The 23578-nt window shown below is 35.9% G+C and overlaps 3 protein-coding genes and 1 long non-coding RNA gene across 12 annotated transcripts in view; 2 read left to right on the forward strand and 2 right to left on the reverse strand.

The window, feature by feature from the left end:
* LOC143303112 (uncharacterized) overlaps window positions 1–16353 on the reverse strand; it is a 55164-nt gene extending 38811 nt beyond the window's left edge. The window contains exon 1 of the long non-coding RNA XR_013059115.1: window positions 16162–16353. This is a non-coding gene — a long non-coding RNA (uncharacterized LOC143303112). The remainder of the gene's footprint in view (window positions 1–16161) is intronic.
* Window positions 2068–3456, forward strand: LOC117154903 (mitochondrial pyruvate carrier 1-like). The gene is made up of 3 exons (XM_033330319.2): window positions 2068–2257; window positions 2708–2808; window positions 3220–3456. Exons 1-3 carry the CDS (start codon window positions 2202–2204, stop codon window positions 3414–3416), a joined length of 354 nt encoding a protein of 117 aa, XP_033186210.1. The 5' UTR covers window positions 2068–2201; the 3' UTR covers window positions 3417–3456.
* A 186-nt stretch (window positions 16354–16539) lies between the features above and the next one.
* Window positions 16540–19080, forward strand: LOC117166355 (BOS complex subunit TMEM147). 3 transcript variants are annotated; one of them, XM_076620959.1, is made up of 4 exons: window positions 16540–16675; window positions 17401–17539; window positions 17614–17835; window positions 17918–19080. In XM_076620959.1, exons 1-4 carry the CDS (start codon window positions 16635–16637, stop codon window positions 18167–18169), a joined length of 654 nt encoding a protein of 217 aa, XP_076477074.1. In that variant the 5' UTR covers window positions 16540–16634; the 3' UTR covers window positions 18170–19080. The 3 variants fall into 3 exon arrangements, with proteins under 3 accessions (XP_076477074.1, XP_076477073.1, XP_033206150.1); XM_076620958.1 differs by lacking the exon at window positions 16540–16675 and adding an exon at window positions 16863–17179 and having other exon boundaries at window positions 17626–17835; XM_033350259.2 differs by lacking the exon at window positions 16540–16675 and adding an exon at window positions 16868–17179.
* Window positions 18319–23415, reverse strand: LOC117166302 (DDB1- and CUL4-associated factor 8). Of its 7 annotated transcripts, none has more exons than XM_076620952.1 (13): window positions 23159–23415; window positions 21550–21960; window positions 21275–21466; window positions 21119–21208; window positions 20750–21036; window positions 20535–20678; window positions 20184–20407; window positions 19948–20113; window positions 19709–19871; window positions 19504–19634; window positions 19311–19448; window positions 19127–19237; window positions 18319–19032 (listed from the first exon to the last, which is right to left on the reverse strand). In XM_076620952.1, the coding sequence occupies exons 2-13, from the start codon at window positions 21866–21868 to the stop codon at window positions 18871–18873; spliced, it is 2127 nt and encodes a 708-aa protein (XP_076477067.1). In that variant the 5' UTR covers window positions 21869–21960; window positions 23159–23415; the 3' UTR covers window positions 18319–18870. The 7 variants fall into 7 exon arrangements, with proteins under 7 accessions (XP_076477067.1, XP_076477069.1, XP_076477068.1 ...); XM_076620954.1 differs by having other exon boundaries at window positions 19118–19237; window positions 20750–20940; window positions 23159–23408; XM_076620953.1 differs by having other exon boundaries at window positions 19118–19237; window positions 20750–21009; window positions 23159–23408.
* Between the last annotated feature and the right edge of the window lie 163 nt (window positions 23416–23578).

The raw sequence follows: 23578 nt of genomic DNA on the forward strand, positions 1-23578 counted from the left end.
CTTTCCGCTTGTACCGCCAGTTACCAACCACCCTGTATATTAATATGTAAAATTTACGAGATTTGAAGGTACTTTTTCTGGTAGGTGATGTACATTTCACTAAACTGAGATTTACAAGTATGGAAGATGAAGAAGTATGAAGGACTAGAGATCGTTATTTATCAACCAAGTGTTAAACATATCGTGGCGTATACAACTGACATTTACGTTTGACGAAAGAACAATTTGAATTGAAGTAACAGCAGAGGCGTAGAATTTAAAAGATACTCTATTCCGAAGTAAATATTACGTTATATCAAAGTTGTTCTTCTATATTCTTTCGGTTACAATAAGTATTGGCCGAGGGTTGGCTGAGTTTATTCGAAGTCGCACACCGCGACTTTTTATCCGCGAAAGGGAGAGGAAACGTGTGTCAAGGGGTGACTGTGGCTGTCGGCGAGTATTCTGGAGAAAAGGAGGACTGAGGGGAGGTTGGCAAATACGTTGGACGCATTCAGATCAGTCTCCGAAGGAGAACGAAGGGAGGTACAGAAAAGCTTTTCGGGACGCGTCAGCAAGAAACATCAAAGTCCGTGCCATTTCCTCCGTCCGAATACAAATGAAATACTGTACGTACCGACGCGGCGCGGCGATTGTATCGTTTTCTCGTCGATACCAAGCAATTTGCGCGAGATACGCTCATCGTGATAAATAAAAAAGGAAAAGCAGCCTTTCTAAATGCACGTAAAGAATATACAAAAATTATATAATATAAAAGTTAGACATTTCTCTCTCGGGAGAGTATAATTCTATATAAGAAAAAGATATTAAAGTATTAAAAATTTTCGTAATATTATTGAAAATATAATTCCTTAATATATCAAAAAAATAAACCACGAATAACGAATATCATGTTTCGCGATTAAAATCAGACGATAGATCGAAGCGTGAAATGGTAGATAAAATAAATATCGAGGCGTCACGTGAAGGGAGAAGCGCATGTAAACGATGCGACCGTGGAATCGCGAAATACACCGGCAATAATACGCGAGACGGAAAATAGCGGCAATACTCTTGAGTGGCTGGAATGGTGGCCTGGGGGACCTACGGGGATAAGGATTTGCTCCAGGGGGAAATACTCGTGCGAGTGGCACATGCGGGAATGCATATGCAGTAGGGAACAGTGAGCGCAGGTGCGTCTATTTTTGGCGCTTTCGGGGCATTTCCCATAGAAACCAAATTTCTCTTACTATTTCCAAAAGAAACCTCGTAGATCACGCCTCCAAAACGATTCTCTATCTTCATTGAGTCTTACAAAATAAAATTGTCAAAGTTACACATTCGTATCAACCGCTTAAACGATTAAATTCGACTCGAGGATAAATTTCTCACGACCTCGTGATAAGAAATTCTTGAAATAGAGCGACACTTAGTCAGAACAAAATTATTGTTTTATTTTGTACGATTGTTTATTATAAAAAATTCTTAAATCTTGTAAAATGTATTTTTTAATACGAATCACAGAGATTCTTCTTCTTGACGTCTCCGTGGACTAAGGAACCAGAATGGCTATGACACACCACTGGAACTCGAGAAACGTATAGTCCGCCCCCTTCCCAGATCAATAATACCATCCCCGTCCTCGGCGCATGTGCGCCGAAATATCTCCCCGTAAGCGTACTGGTTTCCACCCCCAGATGAACTAGGTACGCTCCGAACGCCTTGCACCCCTCCATGCAACATTCATAGCGCCATCAATATTATACGCGCGAAATAATAACCTGTGCATTTATTATGAGAGGGGTGGCTGCCGTGGCTCAAGAGTTTCGTAAAAAAAAAAAAAAAACGAGAGGAACACCCGACGAGGGATGGTAAATTATGCGTGTAAACTGTTATGCAAATCAATTGGTCGAGGGTGAGAGATCGGTGAAAGTGATGGATCGGTTTTCAAGAGAGAATCTTGAAATGCTATGTTGACGCGGAATTAATTGTTTCGTGGCTTCTATCGACTGATTACAGCGATTGATCGATTCGATTTCTCTTCGCTTTCACGCCTTTACAACGGAACGAAGTATGCAATGGAAATTTTGAACCATCGTTCGATCAAAAAGCAATGATCGATCCCTTTCGACGCGTTTATGTCACGTTGTTAAGATCGAAGGTTACATTTTTTCGAAAGGTCTTCGTAAAGCTCGAGATACTTTCACACTAGCATCCCAAAAATGGGAAAACAATCGAAAGGGTTGTTCAGCAAGCAGACGAGGAGTTATTTCATGAGGTAATCGTCGTGATCGAGCCGCTCTCAACGAGCGCAAGAGGAACTTAATCCCACGATATCGTCATGCGAATACGATGTTTGCATTGGCGTCGAGAGAGATAACGGAGGAGACAAAAATGTGGGACAAAGAGAACGATAGAAGAACTAGTCTCGTAAAATCTTTATTACCGTCAGGCATCCCCCTGAAAAAATCGTTCCGGTCGCGCTTATGTAATCTTGGATCCTCGAATTTCCTCATACATATCCTATTTTCTTTATATTTTCCCTCTCTTCTCCTTTTCGTTTTACGATCAACGAGGATAAGAAAACGAGATATTATATCGTTTTCACCATTCTCCTGATACAGTTAGGCACGCACAGCTCCTCGCCGCTGTTTATATCACGAAACGAAATAATTTATGGAAGATAAACTACTACTGGTTATTTTCGCATATGTCTTTTTTTTTCAAGCACACACTTCTGGGGACCGGTGTTCAACTGGATGATACCCATAGCGGCCATATCCGACACGCAAAAGCATCCGAGAATCATTAGCGGCAAAATGACTTTGGGTGAGTCCGCCGCGGCCGCGCTTCGTCGTTGGTCCTTTCGGGGAATTCGAATTTCGCCGCTCATAATAATCACGTATCGCGACGACCACGACCACGACCAAGACGGTGGACTGGGAACGGGGACAACGCGGGGGCGAGGGACGTCGAGGGCCAGAGAAACGGCCCCATAAAATAATTGCCGCTCGAACGCAGCGAATCGCCGTTTATTTCTTAATGAGCCTCCATGGAACACGTGGTTTGAACGGAGACTATCATTGAGGATGGAAGATCGTGCTGAAAGACGTGAAAATTTCGTCATTTTTTCTATGGAAAGTTCACGGGACATTTTCAAAACGATCTTTCTCTTCCCTTTTCTTTCTCTTTCTCGTGTTCGTCCTTTATTCGTTTTTAACTTGTCCGATTGATTTCTAGCGTTGGCTCTGTACTCTATAATGTTCATGAGGTTCGCCATGAAGGTGCAGCCACGGAATATGTTGCTGTTTGCGTGCCACTTCGCCAATTCCTGCGCGCAGCTTACACAGGCTTACAGATTTCTCGACTACCATTATATCTCGAAACAAGAACCCAATGACGAAGACACACCTGTCTCTCAGGATGAAAAGAAGTGACTTCGTATATGTTGATCTCAGCGATCATATAGCTATAGTTATTCGGTGTAATAATGTAGATGTTCAGTATCGATTGTGCGAAAAATTTTATAATAAAATCTGCAATCTTTAAACAAAATTTCCTCGACTAAACTTTTATCTTTATTAAAATTTCTCTTGTTCAGTAAAGAAGTGAGCTAAACATCTCTTTTATTCTCAAAGCTTGATTTGTCGTTTTTCTGTCTATGCGCTTCTACGTCAATTGTAAATTTTTCTAATCTGCCACATATTGTCAAAAAAAGGGGCGATATCGTCTCGCTAAAGTATTTAAGTAACTGAAAATTACATTGTATAAGCAGTAAAAAGTTTCAGGATTCCATGAAAATGTAAAGAACATTCACCGTGAAATCAGCCTATTCACTCGACAGTTTCCCCATTTCTTTTTTTTTTTTTTTTTGCTTTCTCCTTTTCCCCATAGTGAGTCGAAAAAGGCACTAGTTTATTCGTGGTGGCCCCAATTCGATGGACGAATGTATAAGGAGAGCAATAATTTCCTAGGGGTCGGTTCTGTCTTTCTCGTTTCTTTTCCCGCGCCTCGGACGAAGGCCATTCGATCGAGCTTGGGGTCATTTTATGGGATCTGGCACGGATCAGAGGCACGAATCTATTCCGGTTTTTCCGAATGCTAAGCCACGCTGCGCCTCCGTCCCGTTTCTGCTCTTTGCATTCGTTTGGTCTGGACGAAGGAACACGAGGGCGGATTCGTGTCCCTGAATAAATATATATGGACTGATTAGCCCTGCTTGGCTTCGATCATGCGTTCCTTCCATTTATCCGCTTCCTTTGCGTCAAGAAAGATCGATGACGTCATCAATCGTCAGTGGTTTTGCATCATTTCTGAGTATCTTGAGAAATTGTACGATTTTAACATTCTATAGACAATACACATCAGAGACAATTGTCATTTCTATCAGCTGGTAAAAGTCATTTTTATCAGCACAACATTCACTCTCTGAATAGTATAGCGAGGGCTTGTCTTCGAAGGTTTTGTATATCTTTCGCATATTTGAATTGTCCATAAATGCATAAATATACACAGTCTACTAATCGTCGAATTTCACTAACATTAAAATCTACCAATTTGCTTCCATTTTCGTGTTTTGTAAGGCAATCACATCCATTAGTAATTTCATTCGATTGCTGGAACTATTTACTTTTGCTTCAACCATGAGATCCAACACCACGTTCATCCGCTTTTCACGGGAAAATCTCGCCAATTTTCACGAACCGGGCTTCTCGATCGTACAAAACGGGGAGAAAGAAGATCGCAGAGGCGAGACAAAGTCCACGGGATGAGTCCTTCGGGACTGATTTCACAAACAAATGCCGACGATTGAATGCTGGCATGTCGCAAGATGGATCGCTCTCTTTGAATCACAGATTACCCGCCGCCTTCCTTCCACCTCGTCCTGCGGTCCTCCTCCTTCCGCTGCGCGGCCGCCGTTTCCAACTGCCCTCTTCCTCCAGACGGCTCGTCCTTCCTTTTCTTGCTCCACCTCTCTTTCGAGGCGCCTCTCCACCTCCGCTCGCAGACGCGAACCGAAAGCAAGAGAGAAAGAGAAAGGCCCATTCGAACTGGCAGCACCGGCAATTTGCCACATGCCTACGTTCGCTGCCTCTCCTTTCTCCTCCGGAGAGGAGACTGCGTCAACGACAGTCGAATCCGCCGCGAAACTCACCGACCTATCGATCGGACGCGATCTCGATGACCGGTGACGTTCAGGCATTAATCAGGTGCACGGGATTCTTACGACCCGGACGCTCCAAGAATTAGGTATTCATTGTAAATATTCGAATAATTATTTTCGACGATTGATTAGATTTTAGGATTTTAGAATTTGGTAGCGTCTTTTGTTTTCTATCCAGATTTTAGTAATCGTTAACACGTCGAAATTGATATTTCGTGGCATTCGTCGATAACCTTGTATTCTGCTGTCCAGTCTATCGATTGTTCGGTGTTTTTCGTATGCGAACGCTGAGTCAATCATTTTTAGCCCCTTTTATAAGATTAAACGTATCTCTTCTTGGATCATTTATATGCATTTTAATGATTTCAAACTTCAAGGAAAATCTGAGAAAATTCTTGGATATATTTATTAATATCTCTATTCGAAGAAACAAAGATTCCTTTCGTAGAACGTCAAAGGCGAAACTTCTCTTCAGCTGGTTAATTATATGGTACTGAGTGTTTCGATTCTCGTATCAGAAATCATAACATGCTTCAAACATTCAGAAAATACAGATTCGATAAGCGAAAGACTAAGTCAAAGATTGCAAGCATACGTGTGATTCCAATAGGGTGAATCGAGGTGGACAATAAAAGTTAAAGAAGCCTCCCGAGAAGACGTGAAGGAAGCAGGGGTGGAAAAACCGGGTGGCCAGCAGGAGGAAAAGTGAAATGAACTGTAAAGCGGAATGCACAGACTGTAAAGTTCACCGCTGCGGAAATCCATGGGCCTGGGAGAAAGAAGAAAAAAAAACTGAGAGAAGGAAACGCAATAGGGGGTGGTGGATACGGCCTCTAGGTCCCGACGACTTTTCGTCGGCCGATGATCTTTAAATTAAGTGCACCGGCTTATGACGCCCGTGTAAAGTCTTCCGGGGTGGATTTTCGCGAGTAGGAGCACAGAAAAAAAGACTCTTGAAACGCGTGGCGAATGCGGCCTGACGGGCAACCCCCTCGGCGAAATGAATCAAACGCACCCTCGCTATGCAGCACATTCATTAGGCTGACACGCCTGGCACGGGCCATTTGGGATGCTGACTATTCCCGCAGAAAGAGAAAAATAAGGATACTTTTCGTGGAAAAGGAGAAAAGAAAGAAATCGAAACAAACGTCGCGTTACGAATGAAACGAAACAACCCTCGAAGGTAAACACAAATTTACAATATTAAAGAAAGGTGTACATATGATCGCGATATTATATTATAAATATATATTATAAAATAAAGAAAGGCACGCGTATTTTTTGCAAGAACAGATGGACCAACAAATTTTATTTCCTATACAGCTCTTTATTTTTCTTTTTTTTTTCTTCTTCTTCTCCGATGGATTACTTTGTTTGCAATCCGCGGTGTAAGAGACACAGTGAGAACAGAGTACCACTGTTGAAAAAGTAATGGCTGGTGATAGCCATGTAGGGGAAGAGGAATATTCCTGGTGGATTCATAAAAAAAAAGTGCTCGAGTCACCCCTGAAAAATAACAGGAAACCGGGGCGCAAGCTCTCGCCATACGGCCGTGAAAGCGTTCGGCGTTAAAAAATCATGAGGGTGTCGTTTTCCTCGTCCGTGGTTTCTCTCCTACCTCTACCCCACCGGCTTTAAGTCGTCTCGAATACGATATATTTTCAAGTCCTCCATGGCGATCGTGCCTCGTGAAAGTTCAGTCTGGAAATTCCGTCCTCGAATTCAGAAACTAAATTATCCGTAACCACAACGAGTAACTTTGAGTTTGAAAATATTCGTTGACCGAAAGAGAAAAGAAAAAAAGAACACGAAGGTCCGCGCATGAAAGTGCAAAAGGTTAAGGGATTCCGGCTGACCAGGGAAGTTCGTCGCGATGTTTTCGTTCAGGGATGGGAGGGGGTGCGGCATCGTAGATGGCAACATAATCCTTGATAGAGGGCCATGACACATGGGAACATGGGGGACATCTTATCTTCATATTACACACGTGTGACGGTTCTCAACTTACGATTTCCACGTATTAAATGTTCATCCAAATATACTCCTTCATAAAAGTGGAACAGTTTTCTAAAAAAAAAAAGCCTACATATACCTCTTTAGATGCCAAGTATATTTTTTAATCGAATGATCGAATTATATTTTACGAAACGCTATCTATCTTGTAAATGTAGAAAGAAGCAAGTTCTTTCAAACGTAGGTAACGTTAAAAGATCAGAATTAAAACTTCCGACGCGGTTTCGTCTTATGAGTCCTTTTTGCAGAAAATTGCTCGATTATATATACGCTAGTATGATGACACAAAAATTCTTGCAAACGAAAAGCTAGAACAGTAAGTTTCTAAAGGAAGTTCAAAGCGTATAAGACCTCGCTTTAATCCTGGAACGAAACTTGCAACGTCCACGATGAATCGATGATTCCTTTCGCGATGATGGACTCACAGCCGGATTTTCGCGAAATCGATATTCTATTGCTGTAAAAGTGCACGTTGGTGAGTAAACAAGTTCCTCGAAAGCGGTGGATTCGCGTGGTGAATCGCATGGATCACGCGTGCACGACCGGAAGAATCGACATGCGCACCCACACGTAGACATGGGTGCTCAAGTTCGGGACGATTTCAGTGACCGGAGGATGGTTTATGAGCCGTAACCTTCCTGTCCAACCTTCCTCTTCCTTCTACCTAACTGAAGAAGCGCCCTTGCACCAAGTAACGCGACTCCATCCCTCTGTAAACTCGATGCAATATATTAGGGGTAGATTTCGCGAGAAGAAAGTATCGACGCGTGTATCCTGCACACCAGACCTCGACGAATTTTCGGATTTGCTACTTGATAGTAACGATGACTCCATTAGCGACACGGTGATGATCAGAAGTAGCAAAACGAAAACTTGAAATGAGCGATAATATAAATAGAGAAGGCGAATGGGAAAATTATTGTTGAAAATTTACTTCGGAATTTACGACTATTTGCACAACCTTAACTTATGGAAACGAGTCATTTTCTTTGAGAAATTGGGAAACGCTAATAATATATCTGACAATGAGCGATAAAAAGTGAAACTGTTTCGGTTTGTCTTCCGAGAAATGTTTTAACATCTTTCGTTCTGAATTTATAAACGCGAGTAAGAAGAAATTTGTTGGACGAAAGGGAAAAGATCGTCATGCAAAAAACGCGTGAAATTTCACAGTGAAATGACTCGTGATAAAGAAATTAGGATACCAGGGGATAGCGATAACGTACGAGCCTTTTTCTCCCTTTTTCCCTTTAACTTCCAGCATTCCCGGTATTCAGGGTTTCACGTTTTCTTCGGATTGGTCGGACTAAGGGGTTTCGGCCATCCAGACGCTAGGGTTGGCAACTTTGAAGGATATTTTTTATTCATGTGACGTGTTTCAGGGCGCGGAAAAAAACACATTCTCCCGATGCGAGGCTGAAGATCGAACCGAAGAATCGTACGTATGTCCTGCTATCCTACGAGACCTTCAATTTTAAAATCCCCTTCGGTTTAAGCCTATATATTCGCCCGCCTTTCCATCTCGACTCCTCGATCTCCGTTGAGAATTTTGATGAATTAACAATCGTGTTTGCTGGCAAGCGAAAAGACGTATAACCTCGTAATAATTTCATTTTCCCTTTTTATGATAAGACATCGATTCAAATGAAGCTCTTCGGCATTACTTTAAAAATCCATAATATATTGAGAATTACTTACATTTTTATATTAAGGATCTAAAAAAAAAAAGTCGTTAGAGTTAAAAAGTTTGTAAGAACATAAAAATTCGGGTTTAGAAAAACGTGAAAAAGATGTCTGAAAAAAAGCTTTCCTGCTAATTGACCGGCTCAAAATCGAAGGGAAGAAAACTCCAGGAAAGTTGCGAGACGCGGAGGTATTCCCGCGGGATATCAACGAAATTCTACGGATCGGGCTTCTTTCAAATATTTAGCAGCAATATCCACTTTCGTCTTGCACATCCTCGCGTCTATTCAATACCGATTCATCGATCCCGTTGTTCGATTGAACCCTGCTCGGATAATTACAAGTTTAATGGAAAGATAATAGTTAATAATAAAATACATTAGAACGCTCAAAATCGCTTTCAATTTTTCATCGCTCGCGCTTAAATAAAAGCTTTGAAAAGAAGATCAAAATATTGAATAGATTTGTCAATTTTTTATTGACGAATTAAAATGTAATTAATTTATTATCATGATTCTGTAATATTTTGGCCGGGTTAATCGTAACTCGAAACTTCCTAATTTCTTTGTTTCCGCGACTTATTATTTTTACGTCGCTTCTCTCTGCTACGGTTAGATTGATGTAAGTTTACGAAATGGTGAAGATATCAATGACGAGACGTATTATGGCTCGTCAGTTTACGAGTGACAAGCCTACCGGCTGGCCCGGGACTAAATGGAACTTCTAAATGGATAAGATGTAAGAGTTAACACAGCAGCGAGGGGAAGAATTAGGTGTCTGATGTATGAGACGCCGTCATCCGGTCTGGGTTCTTCCGGCGAGCCGTGGCCGTCCGTAAATGAAAGAGACATTTTCCTCGCGGAAAATCGCTTTCGAAAACACGATTAATCTTGCCATGGCCAACCAGTAGGTAAAGCTGAATTTTTCTGTAATTACCGCACCGGTCAGTTGGAAATTCTCCGTTTCTTTCGCCGACTTCTGCTCCATCGGAACAGCAATCTAATTTCGCGTAAAGGAAACGTCCCAGAAACAAGGGTGGATGAACTCAGGCACAAAAGATTAAACTCTCGATTATAAACCTCTCTGATAGAAGTTTAGACAATTTTTACTTTAAATGGATATTACGGAATTTCTCTCGATTGAAAGTATCCTATATTCTAAATTCTGGTTCCTTTTGTACGAACCTCGTGGAATTTCGATTTAGTCTGCTTTTCGTCTGGAATTCGTACGCTAATGCTTAAAAATATCCGAACATGCCTATATTTAACAGAACGTCATTTAATTATAAACTTATAGATATATAAAGCGATTAGTTATCTTAAAAGTTCTTTATCTCGACATTATTTCATTTCTGAGATAAGTCAGACAAAAGAGGTTTCAAGCCGACAGAAAAACTGCTGCGATTAATTCCAGTAATAATACCTAAAATCAACAGCTACGAAGTATCGTTGTGTTTAATTTTCACACACACGTACACTCTATCTATTTATCATCAATTGCTACAACTCTATAAAAACGTCTCGATACTTATCGATAGGAGTATATATATTTTCAATTTTACCATGAATTTCCAAACATCCTTGTTCCACCTCTACAGGTATTCGCCCATTATCCTTGCTTTCGAAGGATAATCGTCGTATCTCTTTTTCAGCCGCACTGTCTTTGCAGATTCGATCTCGCGATGCCGACGAGCAAACGTTCCACGGCCGAGAGGTGAAGAGGGATGGATGATAGGGTGATGCATGTCCCATGTACCAAGGGTGGTAGAGGAGGATGGGGAGAGCCGAGAACGTGATCCCCCGACTGATCCGTGAAAGCGTGAAAGGGTTTCCACTCCTTTTTCCACCCCTTTATCCACTCTGCGAGAACACGGGGGTGTCGCGAAGCAACGATCAATCACTCCGCACCACCGTCTACTGATGCACCCCTTTCCTAACGTCGACTAACGTTGCTCCTCACCCCTCGCCCTTCGAACCTCCCTCCGTCATACTACTATTCACATAAAGGGTTCCACCAACGATATGGCCAAACGAACATCCCACTTCGTCCACAAATACACCTCCCCCCTTCTATACCATCCTGATCTATCCACATCGTTCGAGGTGGTTGTTTAACGTTGCTTCGATAAGCTTTCGTGTTCTTTTTTCTTCGTCTTTAGACATCGAATGGTTCAGTGCAACACGCTGGATTTCACGGGAAGATCGATCGTTGAGAAAAGCTTCCGTTCCTCTCTCAACACGTTCCTTAATCCATGTACTACCGGCAATGTAAATAAGCGTGTACAATAAAACAGCAGCGAACAGTGTCGTATCGATAGTACGGAAATTTCTAAAATTCTAGCATTAAGAAAGGGCTAATGGAGAAATTAGTAGTTACGATAGAAGATACCGATAATAACTTTTCTAAAAACGATGAAAGAAAATTCCGACTAACACACGCGTGACGAACGATCACCGCTGGACAGCATCACGCACGTTCGTCCGTGTTTCAGAGGGAAGACACCCAGTGGCTCGCGTTTCCATCGAGGTGGTGCTAATGGCCGAGACGGCGAAAGAGAAAGAGGAGAACCGTACAGGGAAGAAAAAGGGGAAAGAAAGATGAACGATTAAGGACCGTGAGCAAACGGGCACACACTGGAAATCGGCGTTGGGTCAAGATACATCCAATGCCGGTTTTACGGTTCGTATCCGTGTCGGAGGATACTAAAACTAATGTATTCATGAGATAATTATTTCTTGCATTCATTACGGGGCTGTAAAGCTTTTATTGGCTCGGGACTTGCCTCGCGAACCACGGGCCACCCTTACAAAGTAGAAATAGCACGGTCCAGAATGGGCCACCGCCTATCGTTCTTCCTCGTCCGATTCCCCTTTCTTTCTTTCTTCCTTCGTTTACGCCGTTTACGACATACATTTAAGGACAGTCCTTAAAACGCGAATCGCATGGTCGTATCGATAACCGGCGAACGCGATATCTCCGCTGCTAAAAGCATTTTTTAATAATATTTAACGATGGACCATGGAAATTTAATGCCCGCCCCTGGTTCCAGCCGGGCAGCGAAGAGAAAAGCTGATTACGTACAAAATTATTCGCAATCGTCTGGGATTTTATAATTTATTCACTATCAGAAACGAAGCTGTTAAGATAAATTCGATCGAGTCGCAAATTAATTTCCACTATCGAAATACGGATTTGCTGATTACACGATTATTGGATTTCTTCGCTTCTTTTATATTGGTTCTAGAATAGTACAGCGAAGCATCACGTTTGCATTACTTTTCGTTCTAAATGTTTCTCACGGATAACAGCTTTTTTTATCGTTCATACTTTCTATGAACTCGTCTCAAGCGTTATGTTCATAAAATGGTGCTTTTTAATCGTTCAAACTCTACTTTTATCAATTTTCTTGGCTACCACGTTGACGGGCTTGTGTATACGTTTAGTATTGCACCGTTAACTTTCTCTCGTTCTAAAGGGTTGATAGTTCGTCACATAGAATTTCCTAGTATGTATAAAACGAGCAGAACGAATGATTCGTGACGCGCTTAAAGCATTTGCGAATCAGTATCTTCTCACACCTTTCAACGACGTATGTAACGTTACGGAGCAAGCGGAGGAAAGCAGGAGAAAGGGGGCAGCAACGGGGTGTCCCAGAAGAACAGAGACGCCGGCGGAATATCAACGAGGACGCCATCGTACATGACAAAGGGCGTTATTCCTTCCGGTACCGCTCCCGGAAAGGGGAAGATACATCAACTCCTGTGTCATATAAAAATGTGTTTATGCGTCGCGCACTAGGAATGAAAATATGGCAGACAAAAATGTCCCGGATGCTGTCGAAATAAACGAATTACTCCTTGTTTCACACTTTCCCCTCGAATCTCAGAAAATAGGGAAAAAACAGATCGAGTACAATGGATAAGTAATAAATAAAATCTACAAAAAGATATAGAAGATACGAATAAATATGAGAAAAGGAATTGTTTCTGGCTCAGATATTTGATAATTCTCAAAATAGACACGAAAAAAAAATCTAACAGGAAGAGAAATAGGAAAAGAGCATACGAGGCGCGTGGAAGAATGGAGTTGACGGGACGAAAGTCATGAAAACCGGAACCGGAAACGAATCTCATCGTTATACACAGCCGTGACGCAATTCTCAAAGGAATCACGAATTTATTAGAAAAATCTACCAGAGGAATGTACTGTACTGGTTTCGACGTGCAGGTACACGACAAGAAATTATACCAAATATAAGAAACGTACTTTCATCATTCCTGCTTCCTCATAACGAACAATTTCGTACGATCGGATATCTACAGGTACATGAACTTCTGTGTACAATGATTAATTGTAATGGAAGATTCGACATGATTTCAAAGGTTTACGCCAGCAAAAGTAAGAAGCTTAAAATTATTGTATCGGTCAGGAAAGGGAGAGAAGGAAGATCAAGATGAGAAAAGAAGGACGATCGATGCAAAGGGCAGAGACGTTAGGATTTCGGATTTTCGCACGTGTTTCCAGCCTCGTCTGCGCGATTCCCGTAATCCCAGATGGCCGCCCCGCCCCCGCCCCCCTCGAAGAGAGCCACACTCGAGATTTCCTTTCTCCGTGTAAAAGGAAACGGAATTGAAATCGGCTTTTCGAAATTGCGCGTCACCCCTCCCTCGGCCATGCTTCTCTCCGGAGAGGGAAATGCAAACACGGCTTTGCTGAGCGCGCAACTTGATCGGAAAACAGGGAAAAAGCGAGGATGATATCGTGTGGATTTACAAGAATACACGGGAAGGGAAGAATGTATCGTCTTGTCGTTTCGGGATGGTCCGAACCCCTGGATTTCGGGCTAAGAACGCAGTCTTCTCTTTTAAACCTGAACGATCTATTTAACCGAGTTATTATAAAAACAGACTTATGCGAATGACAATTTAAATCTTGCACTATGAGTTAATTATTTTCAAAGCTGAAACTTCTATTCGACTAACCCATTTAACATTACTACAGGGCTGAGTTAAGATATTACTCAAATTAAAGATGTAGTGGTATAGCATTATATACGTTTCCTTCGGTCACAATTAAACAACAAAGAATATTTGGTTCGTGGTATATTAGCACGTAATTGTTTAAAATGATGATAATTTGTGGAAAGAATAAATTTACATGTAGATTTTGAATGTAGAAATTCTAAATGTAAATATAAAAATTATAGATAATTTTAATAGAAAAATTACTTTTCGCAACTAATTTTGCTTATAGTTTCTACTTTCGCCTTGATTTTTATTTATTATCTTTGTAGATGATTATATAATATATATTTTGAAAAATAAGTGCAAGTTAGTATTTGAAAGAGGAAAGAAAATCTGCGGTAGACTAATGGTGAATGGTGGTGCCCTCTTACGACTACTTGTAGAATTATAATAAAAACATGATTTATAATTACATTCTATTATAAATAATTATTACGATCTTTTTACAACTATTGCAACGTGCTATACTGAAATATAAATGAAACTAAAATATCCAATTACATAGACAAATAAAAATATTCTTTGTATTTATAAATATATAAACTCTCCCTTACCTGTTCTGAATTTTGTATGTATTAAAAATCTTGATATCACTGACATCAATGTTTGTGCAATAATTTATACATAACGATTAAATCTGATCAACTTGTTTATAAACATATGAATTTATTTGATACCATGATTATGATAATGCTAAAGAAAACATTGCTGTACGAAGAAGCATATAGATTAAAATAAACTGAAAGGTAAATAAAAAAAAAATCACCAATATGTCCTTTATTTTTCTTGTTTATATAAATATATCTTTGTAAAAAATAAATTGTACTCGTTACTTGTTCTTGTGATATGAAAATAAATATAATATAAAACACTATATTTCACAAATAATTACAGGTATTGGAATAGAAAGACGAAAGATGAAATTTATATTGAAACTTCTAAACTTTCTTTGCATTCAGTTTCATTTTTTAATCAAAATAAATTACTTTTATGTAAACTAAAAATATATATATGAGTAAACGTTATATTTAAATAATACTCAAATATTTTAATGTATTAATACACTGACACGCACTATTATTATGTTTATAAATGCAACACATTATAACAAATAATTTTCTTAGTTCTTATACCAGTAGTTAAACAACACAATATGAAGTGAACTCAACGCTAGTCTCAGCTAAACTGATCTTTCCTTCTGCACTTGCTACGGAGAACAGTTATGCCAGGATATACTCAACACCTCCCAGAGCATCCCTGACCAATCATAGGGAATTCCCAACCAATCCCTCGGAGTGAGTTCTCTATCACAAATGATAGAAAGGGAGAACTGCTTTTACAATACAGGCCGTGGTGGTTTACAGACGGAGCATGCTCCATTGGAATATTCTAAATCCCACGCTAAAAGGGGTGTGTCCTACTGATTCCAAGTGGGAAAAAAAGAAGGGATCGTATCTACCATCGACAATGTTGGAAAGGGTAGATGGATTCTAAAAAACAGACTGAAACGTTAAGAAGATGGAGCATGCTCCGTTACAATACTCCAAATCCCAGAGCTAAAAGGGTGTGTCTTGTGAATTCTAACTGAATATAAGAGAAAGAATTGTCAAATTCATAATACATTCTAACATTTTATATATTTTTTGCTTTCATGAAACTTTTGTCCTTTTAATGAAAATATACTTATATATGTTTATGTATCTATGTCACATTATAATGAAATTAGTCATAAAAAAAACATTTAAATAAAATAAAACTATTAGAAACACATAGTCAATATCTTTCCAGCTGCAATACCCTTTTTCATCAGTCACCCCTTTTTTAGGAATTAAAGGGGTGACTGGTACCCCTTTCAAAGGGGTTAAAATGTATAGGGGATGATTTAATGTTGCAGAAAAAAACGTTTGTGCCATATAAGTTATATATAAGTTATAATGTACTAAAAACTATAGTTTTATAGTACATACACGTTGTAAACTAATCTTACTAAAAAATTATAAGCAACTAAATAATTTATACATTAAAAATTATAGAAAACTATATCATGTAAATAATGTATTTTTTATATATCTACCACTTATAAATCTGTGAAATTATTAACGAACAGAATAATTATTGCCCGTTTAAATATTTCTTTGGAAATGAAAATAAGAAACGAAAAGATAACCTTACTTAAAACAAATTAAAACATAACCTAATAGATTAAGAACTTCGTAGATAAAGTAAGCACAATCGAAATAACTTCTTAAATAAATATCATATAAATAAAAGAACTTAAAAATATAAAATATAACATACCTGAAAAAAATTATTTATTTTTTTAATAACTACACTATAATTTTTTCATTTTTATTGTAGATTATAAATGACAAATCTTTAAAACTCGAAATCGATATACATACATATGATCACAAACTACGTTGAAATTAATAAAAAATTATTAATAAAATGGAAAAAATTTTACGTTTGATCATTGACTATGTACAGTATAGACCTGATATTACACGAGACTTCAAGTCTCACGTTCTGAAATACCGACCTAGAAAATAATTAGTCTTTCTTACGCCCTCTACAATTTACTTCGGCGAATATAAGAATTATTTATCTATGATCAGAGTACTTATACTCTATTCCTCATAATATCAGGTAATATGTAATCATTAATTAAGTATAGGTACTCGTCTGTGATATATGTATGTAATTAACAATTAATTTGAGAATACAAAAATGAAAATTCAAACGAAAACAAAGATTTAAAAATATACATTCTTATGTTTCATATATATGAAACTATAATTTTATTTGAAACTGCGTAAGTGAAATATTTAACTATTACTATACAGCAATATATTATTTTGATAGTGTACAATGCTTCCTGAAGTATTATAAAAATATAGAATTCTAGACTTCATTGTGATTACAGAATATCCTGTTCTATATTTTATCTATAATTTCATATAAGACTTTAGTTTTAATTTAAACCAGTACTATACTGAATCGATAGTGGCGCATATGTCACGAAAATGATAATCCGAAAACGTGGGACATGGAAAAACATTGTATACCACGTCTATTCTGTATCTCGTCTGTGCTTTTGTACTATAAAAAATACACGCTTCCCTACCGCAGATATAACATCCCATTTGATACTTGTCATATTGTCATCTTTCGTATATGAATCGTCTGCTATATAATGATGAATAGTATTTAAATTAAATTTACATAATATTACTGAAAAGATGACATTATATCATTTTGGAAATTGTTTAGCTTTAGTTTATGTCCCATATTATCTTACCTATAAATATTCAGGGTTGTAAGTACATTCTAACCATTTCTAACCTATTTATAGTTATCATTATTTGATCATTATTATCTTGGAATTTATTTTGATTTCAATGATTGTACTACGTATGACAATTAATATCATGTGATAATTATACTATATTAATTATAATTTAATTATAATTATAATTTATTTCTTAATCTATTTATCATACGAATAACACATTTCGAAGTATATATGTAAACTTTCAGATCAGAATATGGTGCATTTTGGAAATGTATTCAAGCTGGAGGTATTTACATATTTACACAATTAGTAAAAATGCTGGCACTTGCTACTTTTTTCCCTACAGCAGATAACGTAGGAGGTGAAGGTTATGATTTAATTGGTGTATGTATTTATATTTTTAATTTGCTTGTATTTAATTATTGATTAACTTATTTAACATATAATAAACTATGTAGGAATTTTTAAAGTCTTCGATAGATTTAGCTGATTTAGTAGGAATTTTATTATCATTGAACAATATACCCGGTAAAGGGCATGCAAAAATTTTAACTGCTGGAGTTGGATGGGCTGGAGCTGAGGTATTACTTACTAGGTTCCTCCTATTATGGGTAGGAGCAAGAGGCGCAGAATTTGATTGGAAATACATTCAAAAGAGTCTCGAATCTAATATTAATTTAGTGAGTAATAATATACTACTACTTTAATAAGTAATACCTCGCAGGAAATTTTTTATTAAAACTTTATTTTTTATGTATATAGGTACAACATATAACTACAGCAACACTTGTATGGTTATGGTCACGACATGATCTAAAACGAAGTTTAGTTCCAATAGTAGTTGGTATGCTTATACTTACAGTATATAGGCCACTTATTTTAGATTTTCTCCTAGTATTTTTTTTAACTGGCCCATGGTCAGCCCTTATTGTTAAAGCTACTACTACTTTCATCATGGGTGTTACGACATTATATATGTATGCTGGTCTTGCTCATTCCATAGGCATCTTTTGAAGAACATTATGTGTATGTTTTAAAAGATCAATATTTTAATCATATTACCATACACATTACAAAGTAAATCTTATTCTACTACTAAATTATGTCATTGTTCTACTAATATTTTATTTTATATAATAAAAAAAATTGTACCAATAACAATATTATGCATAGAAACAATCCTTTATTTTCTTTTATGTTACATTTCGATATTTAAACTTGGCATTCTTTTCACAATTTTCAAAACATAATTTGTGTTGGAAAAACGATTAAAATATTATTATTCTGAAGTATCATTAAACTTATAAATAAGAAAAACAAGAATGTAAATTTGGGTATATTTGTTAAATGTGATTGTAAATACTTATCTTTTTAGGAACAGTAATTTTTTTAATTTTTCAGAGAATAATACAAAATTGTAATTATGTTGTTACTAGAAATGGATCTACATTATTTCTAATCTTCATCTAATACTTTACATATTTTTAGCAAGTCTTTATACATATTCAATGCACCCTAAATCTTATGATTATAATAAATTATACATATCACTTGTATGATTAAACTACTAAATTGGTAGAACGAGATAAATCAAAATTTCAAAACGTCTAAATTTATCATAATCTCTTCATCATAATTAGCCATTTGTAATAACATCATTCAAAGACAGTATAAATATTAATGTACAAAACGTAGAATAGTCCGTTTTAATACCTCTAAGATGGAGGACATTGGAATCTTCTAATTCCATCTCCTTCTGATTGACTATCGCTATGATCAGAAGAGTCATCATCCGAAGAATCATCAATATTATCATCATCGTCGTCGTCATCATCATCCTGATTTTGATCACTAGAAACTTGTCTTACGTTTAGACTCTACATCACAATGTAAAATGATCAAATAAATTTCTGTAAAATTTTGTACTTTTATAATTGTCAATTTATACTAATCAATACACACTAGTCTTACTCTTTCCGTATGACGCAAATGTCTTAATAATATCCAAAGCATTTGACTATCGAATGCATCGGATTCGGTAGTAGTTTCTTGTGCCCTGCTCATTACGTTAAATGTAACACACTAGAACAGAACATATATAAAATAATAACATATATATGTTTATATCACAACAATTTTCGTAAATTACACATACTTTTTCTATTAAAGGTACATTTTCTATTTTTTGAAGTGAAGGTGGATCTTCGCAAGAAGGTGCCCAAACTTTTACATCACAATCAAGCCCACTTGTTGCAAGAATAGGAATATGTGGATGAGGTTCTAAACAATTCACCTATACGACAGAGTGTTATTAAACTTCATCATTATATTTTTAATAGATTACATACCACTCCTTGTTCATCTCCAGGCATCCAATTTACGATTGCTTCCGTATTCTTCTCCCAGATAAATATATTTCCACAATCCGACCCAGATATAACAAATTCACTCTTTGGCCCAAAGAAATTAACTCCCTTCACTATGAAATATGAAATATAATAAGTGCAAATTTTCATTTAATTCTTGTAAAATGTACCAAACAGTAATATATACCAGTAGCATTGTTCCTATGACCTTCATATTTATGAGCAAAATCACCAGGTTGTGGCGATATTGCATCAAATAAATATATATCTTCGTCGTTATAAGATGCAAGAACTTCAGTTCCATCATAGTTGTATAAAGCACAAGTTACATGTACATGTTTCTTCTCAGTCTGTAATTCATGAAAATTAGATTACAAAATAGATATATAATTATATTTTTAATTGTATAAAATCCAAAAAACGTACCAAATGTGAAGGACATAATTCGTGTATTGGTTTAGATACATTTCGTCGATCATATACTCTAACCCATTGAGACCGACCAGCAACGCAAAATTCGTTGCTTCTGAGAGGATTACAATGAACGCTGTACAATTGCACGTGGAAAGAACCGTCTCTTACAACTAGCAACCTATACAATAAAATTGTTTTTATACATTGTGAAAAAATATGTTTCACAAAAGGCTACTTAAAAGACGTACTTCGTTGGTTTCTCTTCTCTAATATCTATAGACAAAACTTTTGCATCTTCACCAACAGAAACAATAACATGTGGCGTATCGGGATGAAGTGCAAGTTTATGAGTTGGCGCATTGTGCGTAGCTAATTTTCGTGATACGCCACGTCTAATATCTAATAAACGTACTTGTCCATCACGAGCACATGTAGCCATTAAATTTTCTTCATCGAATGGTAGCCATTTAGCCTGAAAAGAAACAGTCGCAATGATATACATTTCTGTAACAATAAAAAAGTAAACAAAGATAAAATATATTAACATATTTTCTAAATAGAAATATAATTCATTACAAAATATATTTCAGTATACATACTTGAAACATATTACTCCTATGACCACTAGCAAAAGAATGATGTTTTTTTCCTATTGCCCAGTCCCATATGACTACATATAAATCATCAGAACCACTGGCTAATAAATTTCCTTTTTTATTAAAATTTAAAGCATTAACACAACCCTAAAAAGATTATATAATAAAGATTGCATTCTAGTTTTTTAAGTACAAAGTTTAAAACATGAGACATGTACCTCATGCTCTTTAAGTTTGTACATAAGTTCAAAATGTTCTACAACGTGTAAGGAACCGTAATATCTACGTTGAAACGATGGATTAATTCCCATTTCACGGTGAAGAAGTTCTGGCACTACAAACCAGGTTGGCTTTGGTCTTTTCTTCTTCAAACATGCAGGAGTATCTGACTCTGATTCTTCTTCACTAGCTATTTGTTCAGTATCAAAATTTGAGTCATTTGATAAGAGGGACTCTTCTAATTCTAGCAAATCCTGTTCTGTTACATTTGATAAAAGAGGCTTTTCTAATTGTCCCAATAAAACCATAAAAAAAAAAAAAATAAATAAAATTTATAAAATAAGGATAATGAATGTAACAATACATACCAGCATATCCAACATGTGAACTATCATTATCAATTTCTAGTCCTTCTTCATGATTCTTTGTTTCTCTAAGAGTTGCAGCTTCTTCAGTTTCTGCATTTAAATACAATATAGTATCAAAATCTTTCATATATTACATGTCTCTTTTCAACTATTTACCTGATCTCATTTCAACATCTTCAGTAGTTTCTTCACTACAACTATCCTTAGGCTCTTTTACCAATTGTGCATTATCAACACTTTTATTTTCTGATTTTGATTTATTACAAACATTTTCATTTAATTTTTGATGTTTACTCGATTCTTCATTAAATATATTAGTGTCATCACAATTATCATCATCTACTTGAGCTAGAAATTAAAATCAATAAATGTACATTAAATAATTATAAAAATTTGGTAACTATCAAAATAATAAAATATTATTACAACACCTTTTGAAATACTTCTTTTACACTTATTTTGATTACTAGAAGGAGAGCTTGGATCACTATCATTTGACGAAAATAGAATATTGTCTTGTGAGGTGGTTGCTTCTGACAATGTTGTAGAATTAAAAATAGAAAATGATGTTTCTCTTAAAGAGTTTTCATTCTGATTTTCTTCAAATGTATTCTTCTTATTAGCAACATCACATTTATTATCAACCAAAGGTTCAACAAGTTGTATTATCTCATTTGTTTTATTATTAGATGTAGATAGTTCAGTATCATTTACTTCTTTACACACATTATGGCAATTTTTAGAATCCATCTTTTATTATCATTAAACCAAGGTTTTGCATATAATAAATGTTTCACTTGTATTTTTCATCTACTAATATCTATATTGGAATTTAACTTTACCTGTAATATAAAGTTAAATGAATATTGTATTTAACCCAGTATAGTTATACATAGCGTAATCATTATGATGATATAACCAATTAAGATTTGCTTTTTTACATAAAAAATAGTTGAAAATATAGAGAATAAATGAAAAAAGATAGAATGAAATCTTTCTATTCTACATCTTATTTTCCAATATATTAATTTCAAAAATCACTAAGTATGCTATTTTGTTTCTGGATTAATAATTATTTTTATACAATAGTAGAGTTTCAAGAAGAATTCTAAAAAAATATTAATCTTATTTCTTTATTTAAAATTCTAACCAATAAATAATATTCCGATGATTCTCTTGCTTTTAGTATTGAATAGCATTTAATAACCTTTTATTTTATTGAGATTTTCAATATCTTTAGAGTACATTATCGGTTTTTTATATGAAAATCCAATCTCAATTACTCAAATATATGCAGGTATACTTACAGATCCTTCTTTAACCAATCTTCTTGGAAACGAAGTCTTAAAAAAATATTTCATTCTATGTTTTCCATTTATTTTTATATAAATTTTATCTGATATTTAGCTCTATTACTACAATCATACCTTGTATACTGTCACTTAAGTCTCAAAAAAGAAGATATTTCTTGAGTAAAATAAAATTTCATTAAGAGAATGGATATTTTAGGAATAAATAAATTATATATTCAGATTCCTGGAAATTATCCTATCAATTTTTAGTACTACATACAGGTACAGTGTTGCAAAATATAAACAAAATATTTAAAAAACGTAAAATCAACAGTTTGATCACGTAAAGTTATTATAAATTCCACTGTTTAATGCACCAATAATTATAGATTATTCTGTTATTAAATAAATTTTTAAAAATACGTGATTTTGATCTTTTTAGTAGAACATAAGGATATAGAAAAATATGTACATCTACAAAGTGTTAACATAAGCGTAATCTTATAGATTTACTGCGTTTTACAAAATACAGTTAACTATAACCATCGACAAGTGACAGAATCAAAATAATAATTACACTAACCTGTCATCCGTAAAAATATGATATTATTTTTATGCATATGTAAATATACGAATAAAAAATTCGCACATTTACGTGTTATATAAATTTATTGTCCATTCTCTTTTTTCTTGTAAATGAAATTAACTGATAAAATGGCTGATACTTATGAAAGTGTTTTATTGTTACCTTACAGCAGAGCTGTCGAGCTTAAGTTCCGAAGCTTGAACAGTTTCTCGCACTCTGCTTAATACTGCGGGAAACACGTGTGTACATTAACACAAACTTTTTCTCTATTGTTTCCTGTTTAGGAAACGAGATATAAAGAGACAGAATTTATAATATCTCTATTGAACTATTTCTGAAATTGTCCTGTTTTATAACGATGACGCGTAGCGGCTGCAAATCCGCATTTGGACCACGCTTTGGACAAATAAGATTCACCTATGAAAAAGTGATCAACGTGATGATAAAAAATAAGTGACGAATTTTATAACGAGGCAATTTTCATGATTTAGGAATCATAGATGGAGCAGCTATTGTACAAAATATTTATATGTATATATGTACTTCTTTATATTTAATAATATAAAATTCAGATATTACATT

The sequence above is a fragment of the Bombus vancouverensis genome, chromosome 8 (assembly GCF_051014615.1).
Source record: "Bombus vancouverensis nearcticus chromosome 8, iyBomVanc1_principal, whole genome shotgun sequence".
Taxonomy (NCBI): domain Eukaryota; kingdom Metazoa; phylum Arthropoda; class Insecta; order Hymenoptera; family Apidae; genus Bombus; species Bombus vancouverensis.

Bases quoted from the DNA above. Each gene is read 5' to 3' on its own strand.
- LOC117154903 (XM_033330319.2), top strand. From the start codon at position 2,202: ATGGGAAAACAATCGAAAGGGTTGTTCAGCAAGCAGACGAGGAGTTAT. The intron at 2,258-2,707 runs GTAATCGTCGTG...TTTTTTTTCAAG, and splicing joins ACGAGGAGTTATTTCATGAG to CACACACTTCTGGGGACCGG. The intron at 2,809-3,219 runs GTGAGTCCGCCG...ATTGATTTCTAG, and splicing joins TAGCGGCAAAATGACTTTGG to CGTTGGCTCTGTACTCTATA.
- LOC117166355 (XM_033350259.2), top strand. From the start codon at position 17,103: ATGACATTATATCATTTTGGAAATTGTTTAGCTTTAGTTTATGTCCCA. The intron at 17,180-17,400 runs GTAAGTACATTC...GTAAACTTTCAG, and splicing joins ACCTATAAATATTCAGGGTT to ATCAGAATATGGTGCATTTT. The intron at 17,540-17,613 runs GTATGTATTTAT...TAAACTATGTAG, and splicing joins AAGGTTATGATTTAATTGGT to GAATTTTTAAAGTCTTCGAT.
- LOC117166302 (XM_033350185.2), bottom strand. From the start codon at position 21,868: ATGGATTCTAAAAATTGCCATAATGTGTGTAAAGAAGTAAATGATACT. The intron at 21,209-21,274 runs GTAAATAGTTGA...ATTTAAATGCAG, and splicing joins AGATGTTGAAATGAGATCAG to AAACTGAAGAAGCTGCAACT. The intron at 20,408-20,534 runs GTATGTATACTG...GTTTCTTTTCAG, and splicing joins ATAGGAGTAATATGTTTCAA to GCTAAATGGCTACCATTCGA.